This window comes from Barbus barbus, assembly GCF_936440315.1.
Source record: "Barbus barbus genome assembly, chromosome: 48".
Lineage (NCBI taxonomy): Eukaryota > Metazoa > Chordata > Actinopteri > Cypriniformes > Cyprinidae > Barbus > Barbus barbus.
The window spans coordinates 10,700,713-10,712,381 of NC_136726.1; the positions used below are offsets into that span (position 1 = coordinate 10,700,713).

Sequence of the window (11,669 nt, forward strand, 5' to 3'; positions counted from 1 at the left end):
TTGTGCAAATGAATGCATTATTATATACCAGTCAATTGAATTGAAAAGTGCTCGACAACCACCACATATTCAGCTTGTTGGCTTTGCTGCTTTGAGGTAAGGTACATTTTTGTAAACACTGGCTTCTCAATTGAAGTTAATTACAATTGAAGTTTAAATTTAAAATCTGACCCCATTCCTGTGTACATGAGACAAAATATATCTAATTAAATTTTAAATAATTGCATTTATTTGTATTTATTGTGCATACACTGTGACATGCTGTATTTTATCTACATTTATTTATTTCAACAATATTCTGTATGCTATATTTATTTAGCATCTCAGATTGGTGAGTTTGTTGGAAACACATTTTATAGTTTATTTTTAGACAAATGCGTTTCATTTTCAGTGTTGTGCAAGTTACTTCCAAACTGTAATACATTACAGGTTACTTGTTACTGTTATTTAAGAGTAATGCCTTACCTTACAATATTATTGTCTCAGAATTGTAATGCTTTACATGACTCCTGTATTACTTTTGAGTTACTTTCACCAAAATATCTACAGAAGTAGAACTTAACATTATAAAATGACCAAATGTACTAGAGCCCTGCCCTAATGGCAAAGTGTTTATATTTCGTTCAGGCTTTTTATTAAGTTAATTTAGAAAAAACGTTTGGAGCAAATTTTGTTCATTAAACAAGTTTTTTCTTTCTTAAAGTAACGGCCAAGCCGGCAGGCTGATCATAGCTTATGCTTGATCAATTTAGACTTCTCAAATCATCATGACTTGCCTAAAATAAAATCTATATACGAAAACAGGTCAAGCATATAACAATGTTTAAACGTTAAACCTAGATAAATGTGCGCTGCATCAGTAGTTTGTGCGGAGAGTAGAAGCTAAAGCACAGGACATGGAGGCACCAGCAATCAATTACCGTTTTTTTTTCAATGGAAACAACTTACTATAATTTTTGCACATAAAGGTAAGAGTAATACATAATTCGTAACTGTAAAGGATCTACTTTTATTTGTGTGCACTCACAATATCAACAAAACGTTGTGCTTTTATCTTGAACAGGAGCACTTCACAAAAATGAACCTAAAGTCAGTGAATACATGCCTCACAGACATGATGAATATATCTATAGAAAGCTTTAAATTACTACTTAACGAAATAAATAAAAACGAAAACAAAAACTATTTAATATAATCGTTATCTGTGAAGATGCACTTCTCTCTAAAGGCGCGTCTACACCTACACGTCTTCACTAAACACCTCGAGTCGCTTTTCACAATCGCGGCAGCACGGACTCATGTTATTTCCACCAATTTAGAAAAAAAAAAAAATGTAATTATTATTATTTTTTTTTTTTTAATTGGGGGCTAAAATTATGTTGTAACGCAAGCGTTACTGAGCATGTACCGAGTAAAATATTACTGAAAATTGATTAGTAATGCCTTACACTACTCCTTACAGCAAAAAGTAATATGTTACTGTAATGCATTACTTTTGTAACGCGTTACTCCCAACACTGCTCCACATACATGAATTATGTACCCTAGCAATAATAACATTAACTATTAATGTTCCCTAGAACTATGGTAACCGTAATAATGTTTCATAAGGGAAACTAACATGTGAGCGAATCTGGGGCCAGTTGCATAAACTTAGACTCTATATTTAAGACATAAGTACGAATTTGACCAACTAGCATAGCCAATAACTTAGACTTATGTAACTGAATTTAAAAAAATTATGACCAGTGTTTGATGGCTATCTTATGAAGACCAGTCTAAACCTTTCATGCAACTGGCCCCAGATCTCCTCGGGATGCTTCTCAAAGGATTTCAGTGCTATATGCCAACCACTACCAATAGAAGGCGCTATTTCGACAACATTTAGTTTTTCTGTTTAAACAGAAGAGCTCAAGCGCCACCTTGTGTCCGAGCTAGAGTCCACCTTTTCTGTCCAACCACACGGCCGAGCTGAGACGAGAACCAACCAGGGCTTCATCACAGGTTAGTGAGCGGCTCCGGCCAATGATGGCTTTGTTACATCGAATGGAAATCTCCGCGCGCGAGTCTTTTATTATTACTTGGCGCTTTATGGAAAGCAGCTCGCTGTTGCTTATAATTGTTAAAAGCTTGTGCTCGTGCTCGGCCCCTTTGTTTACTACGATCAATTTTAGCGGATTTAGCTCGTCTGCCTTGTTCTCTGCCCTCTAATGCTGTTTAATGCATCCATCAGTTATAATAACTCATCTGACCAGTTTATCAGAATGATTCAGTGGGAAAGTGTGGTTTGTTTTATTTATTGCGTGTAACCGGCGAGCTCTTTAGTCAATATAATGTTTTGATATAATGCGCCCTATTATTTTTAATTCGCTTTTTATTTATTAAATATCATATTTAGACTACACTGCCTTCATTGTATAATTGACAATATAGTTATAGCTGACGAGACTTTTAATCAGTAAATTATTAGTACAGATGGGTAAGTTACTGGTGGTTACATCCTAACTTTAATTTCTCGAATTTACTCTAAATTAATTGATTATTAATTGTTGTTTGAATGTAGTATTTTAACATTTTAATTTCAGTAACTTTTTGTCATTTTTAGTTTTTTTTTTTTTTTTTGTATTTCTATATTTCTATGTAGCTTGAAAGAATTAACTTTATTTTAATAAAATGTATATATATATATATATATATATTTTTTTTTTTTTTTTTTTTTACTTCAACAACATATTCAAACCAATTTTATTTCAGGTAGTTGCCAAAGCACCTTTTCTCATTTATGAACTGTATGTGTTATTATTTGTCTTTAATTCAAAAGAATGTCTGAAATATTTGTATGGAAAAATATCAGAATTTTTATTATCCATATGCATTTATATTTTTATTATAAAATCATTTTTATTATATATTATATATATTTGTATTATAATCAATCCTGTGATGGTCTGTGAGGGGAATTTGTTTTTTAATCCCCATTAAGTGAAAACTGTATGTTTATGTGATTCACTGATAGATGATAATTATGAACGTTTATTACGGAATAAAAGAAAGGTCAAATTTATGTTAGTGGCTTAGTAGTTGTACACTATGTTGATGAAACATCCGTTTATGTAAGAATAATAGTGCACTATGGCCAAAAATGCTGTCTTGGTAGGCAGATCACTTGGTTTTGAAACACAACCAATAAATTGCAGCTGCAATACAATTTAATTTATGTTTCAGATGGACGGAGACAGTTCAACTACAGATGCCTCCCAACTTGGCATAACAGGAGAATATATGGCTGGTAGTCACTTTGTTCTAGCTCAAGCTCCAGAAGGTAAGTGACGCTAAAGTCATATTTAAATTATTACAAATTAATTATTAATTAACTGATTAATGCATTATTAGAAATATGATGCAATTATTATGTAAAATTTATATAAATTAATTTATAATACATCATTTGACCTAAGTGTTTAAATTTTATATACTAAACATATGTAATCATATATTATCTTTATTAAATGTCTAATTTAAATTATTCTAAATTATTTATTTCTTATTAAATTATATTTACTCTTCCGATAAAAAGTTTGGAATGGTTAAGATGTTTAATTGTTTTTAAGAAGCTGAATAAATGCAAGGTTGCATTTATTTGATCAAATATACAGTAAAAACAGTAATATTGTGAAATATTAGTACTATTTAAAATTATGTTTTTTTTTTTTACTATCTTCCTGTTGAGGCTGAATTTTCATCAGTCATTACTCAAGTCTTCAGTGTCACATGATCCTTAAGAAATCATTCTAATTTACTATATGGCTGCTCAAGAAACATTTCTTATTTATTTATTTAATTATTTTTGGTAAAGATGAAGGTGATGAGGGTCTCAACGACCACGAGGATGGCAATGGAAGCAAAGATAACCTACGTGAACAAGACATCTATCTCCCCATCGCTAACGTAGCTCGAATCATGAAGAATGCAATCCCACAAACTGGAAAAGTAAGTCATTTTTGGTGTGGAGAAGGAAAAATAAAACCCTTTTTATTTTTGTTATTTACTGGTTTATGTATTATTTGGTTTATGTATAAAAAGATGCACTTTGATCACCTCTCAATTTATTTGTTCAGAGCTTCTTAATTAATACCATTTATTTTGCTAAAAGAAAGTGAAACTTTCTCTAAAATTTAGCATGAAGTCAAGTTTTACACACGTTATTCAAAAGAAAACCTTTCTCTCCATCACCTCAGATAGCAAAGGATGCCAAGGAGTGTGTGCAGGAGTGTGTGAGCGAGTTCACCAGCTTCATCACTTCAGAAGCCAGCGAGAGATGCCATCAGGAGAAACGCAAGACGATAAACGGCGAAGACATCCTGTTTGCAATGTCCACACTGGGTTTCGACATGTATGTAGAGCCTCTGAAGCTCTATCTGCAGAAGTTCAGAGAGGTAACATTTTAATGGCATCATCATACATCATTGAAGTAAAAAGGCTTATTAACTTCCTGTCTTGTGTAATAAGCAGTAACACACTTTGCACAGCTGTCAGATGTGGTTTCTTCCTCTTGACTGGTTGTGCTCTTTTCATTTACATTATATTTGTGTGAATGTTCTCAGGCCATGAAAGGAGAGAAAGGCATAAGCACCGTAACAGTATCTGAAGGCATGGGAGAGGAGCTGACCGACGAGACTTTCAGTAAGTTAATTATTAGTACAGGTGGGTAAGTTATTAGTGGTTACAACCAGTGGTCGACCGATATATATCGGCCGATATTTGTCATTTTTCCAAATATCGGCATCGGCCGATAAGTTTTCCTGTATGGCCAATGCATTCGAGGTGGGAGTTTATTTTGACGGTGCAACGAACTTTATTTTTGACGGCGCTGAGAACAGAACTCACATTCTCCCTCTTGTTCGCTGTCGTCCTTAACTGTTGTCTACATACGGATAGAAGTCTGTCAAATAATCAGATAGAACGATTAAACAAAGGAATTAAAATGTATATAAAAGTATTATAACGATTGCTTTATATTATTATAGTAATAGAAAGGCAAACATTATAGCCTAATACTTTCTCGTTTGCCGTCAGCATTCAGCAAATACGCATGTATATGATTTAAACAAATCTTTGAACGTCTAATGAACATTTAATTTCACAAACCTTGCAAACTTAGTGGAATCCAGTTGTGAGATCTTATAAAGTGTGCATTTGTATCCTGCATGACCACATGTTCTCTGTGACGGTCGGTCCGTGTGAATTGAATGCGGACAGGAGGAGATTTCAGCTTCACTGGAGACACGCGATCGACAAACATTACACTCGTGATTTCAAATTATGCTGCGCTTTATGCATTTGCCCACTGCCATATTCATGTCATTTTCACTATGTGCTGTATATAAAATGAGTGTTACCTTGGCTTTATTTAAAAAAAATATATATATATATATATATATATATATATGATTCCCAATGCACACAAACTTCCTAGAATACTGAGTGCCCTGTTGGTCACAGTGTTTACTTCCTTTTTAATTATATTTGTATTACATATTTATTTATTTGTGAAAAACACTTTGTCATCTGAAGTATGAGTATGTTTATTTTACACATTTCTTTTTTTAATACATTTTCAAATGATTTCAAATTTCTTAAATATTAATTCAAATAAATACAATTATATCGGCCATCGGCCACCCTGCTTTCCAAAATATCGGCATCGGCTGTCAAAAAAACAATATTAGTCGACCACTAGTTACAACCAAACTCAAATTTAATGTATTATTAAAGGCGCTGTATGTAAGTTTTTGACTCTTCTAAAGCCAAAAAATAACATAATATGTTTGTAGATATTTAGAAAACATGTTAGCTGTTTCTCTGAAAAATAATGCTATAGCCAGTAATTCTACTCTGAAATGTGCGTTCCGGGGCGGAATGCCTTTGTTTTTGCAGTATCCATTTCAACCGCTAGCTGTCAATCTTACATACTGCACCTTTAATTATTGTTTATGTACTGTTGTAGTATTTGTATATTCTTATATTATATTATATCTTCTTATATTTTAAATTTCAGTAATTTTGTCTTTTTTTTTTGTCTTTTAATATTTTAGTGTAATTTTAATGTTTTAATGTTCACTTTATTTTATTTAATTTTAGTATTTTTTGTTTTGTTTTGTTTTGTTTTGTTTTACTCCAACAACATATTCTATTTCAACAAACCTATTTTATTTCAGGTAGTTGCCAAAGCAGCTTTTCTCTTTTATGAACTGTATGTACACTGTGTTATTTGTCTTTAAAGGTGGGGTAAGCGATTTCTGGAAGCCAATGTTGATATTTGAAACAAACATTCCCCTACCCCAAAAGGGTCTCACCCCTATTTTGATAGCTCCGCCCCACACATACACTACGCAACCTAGGCAACGATTAGTTCTGTGAAACAAAGTAAAACCAATGTTACACCGTGTCTACAGTGGACGCGAGCGGCGCGACAAAATACTATAGAAGTCATTATAATCAGTGATGCTGTCTACACTGGATGCTGCGCGGCGCAACAAATCCCCGACAGAAAACTGCTGCCACGTTCTATTTATGACTTGCTGACACAAATTTCAGATGATTTTCAATGGTCACTTTATCACATCCAGTGTAGGCAGACTTTAGCTGTTGCGGCGTGCCACGTCCAGTGTAGACACGGTGTTACTAACCTATCGAGAAGAATCTCAGGCCTTCCGTTTCTTGAGTTCTCAGCTGGAAAGCTGATCCGATATTTACACGGGTCCTACTTCTTGCCTTATCGTTCCACAGACGTGTTGTTGTTTTTTCCACCATCTCTATCTTTCTGTCGCTCGGCTCGGCTAAAGTCCGTCCTGTGCACTGAATGCTCTCTCCTCCACATCATGAGTAGACACACCCCTTACTGCTGATTGGCTACAAGTTTATTTTGGTACTCAGTTTTCTAAAATGTTTTTTAAAAATTGCATACCCCACCTTTAATTCAAGTGAATGTCTGAAATATTAGTTTGAAAATATCTGAACCGTTTTGTTAATAGTAATAAATTATATTATTACAAATTTAGTGGTAATTAGGTCTGTAGCAAATGTCAAAATATTTGATGGATGACCTTTGACCTCTCCCCCCTCCCTTTGGGATTAACCTATGACCTTTTAATGATCTCCAGATGTGCTATGCCATCTGTTTTGTAATATATCTGGATTACTTCAATTAATCTGAGCCCTCGGCATGAAATATGAAATTTTTTACATTGGCTTTTAATGATCTCCAGATGTGCTTTGCCATCTGTTTATGATATAGATGGATTAACCAGCACTCTTTTGCTAGTTACTGAAAACTTTGCCCTGAGGGAATTTCAAACAGAAAACTTGTCTGTCTTTGCTCTTAAATGACTTTAACCAGTTTCCAGCAGAATTAAGGAGATTTGTTTGATATTACTTGCTTTAAATTGAGTTTCCGTTCCTTTCCTGGTCGAGGGTTGACGCTCTTAGGAAGTTTGTTTCAGTTCTTACGGCTTCAGATGTTAAAGTTTCTTTAGAAGTTTGACTAAGTATTGATAGTTATTCAATGCTCGGCCAGATGTTAATGGCTGGGAGCGCTTAACAGCACGATCAGAGCAGGAGCCGAAGTTTCACCAGGTCAGCGTGCGAGCAAGCAAAGAGAGACACACACCAAAGTTGGGTGTCTGTCTTTATTGGGCTGATTTCAGTCTGCCCCTTTTGCTGTTTGATCCAATCACAAGTGTTGCTGTAGGGTGGAGCCCCGCCCCGCACAGCTCAGTTTTCCGTGTGTAAATGAAGAATATGTCCTAGCAGATCCCTATAAGTGTTTTAATCATACATTATGATGAGAAAAGTCAACTTTCATCCACACCGAATTATTGCTGACGCAACTAGCTTTCATTCAAAATCAAACAACAGGTATTTAGCATACACAAAGTGCATACCTTAATTCTATATACTACATGGGTTAATGCATCGATTAACATGCTACCTTCTAAATAATCACACCAAGTATATGAAAGACATAAGATACAACGTTAGTATGTATTGTCTATTGAGTATATTGTTTTAATAGAAATAGGAATAAAGGAATATCTGTGGGCAAAAAGTCAATAAAAGTTTGGGTGTTCTTTGCACAAGAAAAACAAACGCATTCCTTTGGAATGTAGGGAGGACGAAAGGGGGAGCTGTCTGGGGGTCATGAGTGTCCCGTTGGGCATGTGTCTGTGAGACTTCAACGCCCAGTCTCATTATAAAAACGTCTCTCCATGTTAAGCAGTCAGGAGGTCATGTCCAGATCCAGAGGTCTTTGTCCTGTTTCTGGTTGAATTATGTTTAAGTGATAAGAAACAACCGTGAAGTCCTGTTTTAACTACATTCCAGATTTTTCCTCACATATATCCTTTGTTTTAGGGGTCTCGTGAGACGTTAAGGAGAGCAGAGCAGGATGCTTGGGCGCGGTGCTGGTCGTTAATTAATTTTACGGCCACAGATAGTGAAAAGAGCAAATTTCTCCGGAATGTGCTGTTCTGTTAATAGGTGTGTGTGTTCTTGTTTCGACAAAGTTCTACAACAGTAAAGACAAAATTGTTCTGTTGGCTGTGGAGTCAAGACATTTACAAATATGATTAAAAGATGAATATGAGACGACAGAATGTCACATTTTATTATTGGGTGATTCAACACATAGATGTTTTACCAGCTAAGAAGTTCAGCACTTTTAGAGTTTCATCCCTCTATCTGATGTGAGCATAAGTATTGGAACAGTTGCCTCACAGGTCTTTCTAAGTGATCAGCTGTGTCCTGTTGCATTAATTCTTCAGATATTAAAAGCAGGGAATGTGTCGTATCACTTATATCCATTACTTCTGTATTCTGAATCTTGCATTTGATGATGACACACACAAACCAGGATGAAGACGAGGGAGCTGACTTTGAGAGAAAGGCAAGTGATTTGGATGCTAAAAGAAAAGAGGAAGTCAGTTAGAGCTCTAGCAAAAACAAAGGGCATGGAGAAATCAAGAGTTTGGAAACCAGAAGCAACCAACAACGACCTGATCGGCTGAGAAAACAACAGTAGTTGATGACAGACAAATCATAAGAGCTGTGAAAATGAATCCTAAAAGACGTGTCTGTAAATTCACTAACAACTTCCAGAAAGCTGGGTGATGCTCTGACAATCTACTGTCCTCAGGAGACTTTGACACAGAATTACAGATGCTACACAGCAAGATGCAAACCTCTGACCAGCACCAAAAATAGAAAGTCAAGATTAGAGTTTGCAAAAAAGCACAAAGGTGAGCCAGAAGAGTTTTGGAACTGTGTTTATGGACCAATGAGACAAAGATGAACCTTTATCTAAGCGATAGGAAAGCAAAAATGTGGATAAAAAGGGAACTGCAAATGATCCCAAGCATACAGCCTCATCTGTAAAGCATGGTGGAGGTGGTGTCATGGCAGGGGCATGCATGGCTGCCTCTGGAACAGGCCCTCTCAACTTTACTGATGACTTAATGTATGATGACAGTAGCAGAATGAATTTGGAAGGGTACAAAACCACCTTGCCTACCAATATTCAAGAAAATGCCACCAGATTAATTGGGAAGTTCTTCATATTGCATCAGGACAATGACCCAAAACACCCTGCAGTTCAGTCAAGGAATTTATAAGGGCAAAGAAATGGAAAGCCTTAGATTGCCCAAGTCAATCTCCAGATTTAAATCTGACTGAACATGAATTTCACCAGCTGAAGAGGAGAGTAAAAGGCAGAAACTCCTCAAAACAAGCAACAATTGGAATTGGCTGCATTAAAGGCTGAGAAAAGCATTTCAAAGGATGAGACCAAGAGTCTGGTGATGTCTATGGGTCACAGACTCACTGCTGTGATTGTGCGCAAGGGATCTGCAACTAAATAAATCTTTAATCTTTTATATCTGCCTTATGTTCAACTGTCCCAATACTTATGCTCACATCAATGAGTGGCATGAACTCTAAAAGTGCTGTTCTTTTTATTTGGTAAAACATGTATGTGTTGAATCACCCAATAATAAAATGTGACATTCTGTAGTTTTGTCTCATATTCATCTTTTAATCATATTTGCAAATGTCTTGACTCCACAGCCAACAGAGCAATTTTGTATTTACTGTTCCAGTACTTTTGGAAGGCACTGTATATATATATATATATATATATATATATTAGTGCTTCCAGTAATTATTGTGTGTGAGTGTATTGTGCCTTGCTCAAGTACTCAAGGTTGGTTTAGAAGTTAATCTTTACAACACAGCAGAAAAAGATTTCATTTACACAACATTTATGTTTACACAACACAAACATATGTAGTGTAAATGTTGACCAATCCAGCACAATGAAATCTTTTCCTCTCTCAGCAAATCCACTACCTGCAGGAATCATAACAGCGGATGGACAGCAACAAAATGTGATGGTGTACACCACCTCCTATCAGCAGGTCAGAATCAAAACAAGATCGCACACTTCTGACTTCACTTTCAAGCAATTTGAGTGATGATTTTAACTGTGTTTCATCTGATGCAGATCCCAGGTGTGCAACAGCTTCAGTTCTCCTGAAGATGTGCAGAAACCAACACCTAATCATCACGAATCAGACCTCCACACTTCCACAGGTCATGAGCGGTGGGGTCCGTTATGGAGGTCTTCAGTGGACTCTCACGGGTCACAGAGCTGGACTTCTATGTTTGTTTAGCTTGTTTTTGTGTGTGCTCTGTGTGTGTCTGTGCACACACATTATGATTATATGTGACTAGTCTGTTGGGTGTTATTTTGTTTGTTTTGTTTGTTTGGGGTAAAAGGGGTCCTGAGGGGGTTCAAAACTAACTCGCCCGTCTATCAAAGCAATAAAATAGAACAAATGTGAATTTTCCTGCAACTTAGTGGAACGAGGGCTTTGCTCATTTTTTTATATAGATTAAAAATCATGTTGCATGTGTAATTTCAGTTTCATCAGATGTTAACACAAAGTAAAATGTGGAATTTTTGTAAATAGTTCATATTTTTGTGTAAGTTTTATTTTTTTTCTCAATGTTTACGTGAATTTGCATTGATGCATTTCATTCAACCTGAAGAACTAATTTTAAAGCAATCTGCATTTATCAGTCAAATCCAAAAATAAATGTCAATAAATTCTTCAGTGTGGCCCATTTTAGGACAGTGGCTTCTTTGGATGATTTTACATTCAATTCTTGCTGAATTTCATTTTGTTTATTATTTTCATTTTTTTGTTGTAAAACCGTGCTTTAATAAGGACATCAGTTACCACAAGAGCACATAAAAAGTGACATTTAAAAATGAAAAGAGGAACAAAACACTTAATTTATTAAAAATATTTGTCCCTAGTTGTGTCGTTTGTTTCTCCAGTATCATGCTTATTTGTATATTTTTTGAGCATTATGAATGTGTGTTTATGGCCAGTGAAATAATCTTCTCTAAATGACAGACAAAATATCAGGTTTAGTACAAAGGATTATGTGGATATTTAACTGGACATTATGATGGAAAAACTATATTTTAAATTATTTCATTTTATTAATAAAAGAAAATGTTATATTATCGAATTAGGTATTATATATGGGACTTCTTGAATATCTAATGTATGACAAAAATACCAACAGACAAATACAGCCTGACTTAT

The 11,669-nt window shown here is 35.1% G+C and overlaps 1 protein-coding gene across 2 annotated transcripts; it reads left to right on the forward strand.

Annotated features, from left to right (window-relative positions):
* Positions 1-1,927: 1,927 nt before the first annotated feature.
* Positions 1,928-11,374, forward strand: LOC306867125 (nuclear transcription factor Y subunit beta-like; the record flags this gene model as incomplete). Of its 2 annotated transcripts, XM_079412663.1 has the most annotated exons (7): positions 1,928-2,004; positions 3,226-3,322; positions 3,857-3,990; positions 4,239-4,436; positions 4,605-4,683; positions 10,390-10,469; positions 10,556-11,374. In XM_079412663.1, the coding sequence occupies 6 exons, from the start codon at positions 3,226-3,228 to the stop codon at positions 10,586-10,588; spliced, it is 621 nt and encodes a 206-aa protein (XP_079268789.1). In that variant the 3' UTR covers positions 10,589-11,374. The 2 variants fall into 2 exon arrangements, with proteins under 2 accessions (XP_079268789.1, XP_079268788.1); XM_079412662.1 differs by lacking the exon at positions 1,928-2,004 and having other exon boundaries at positions 3,217-3,322.
* Positions 11,375-11,669: the final 295 nt, after the last annotated feature.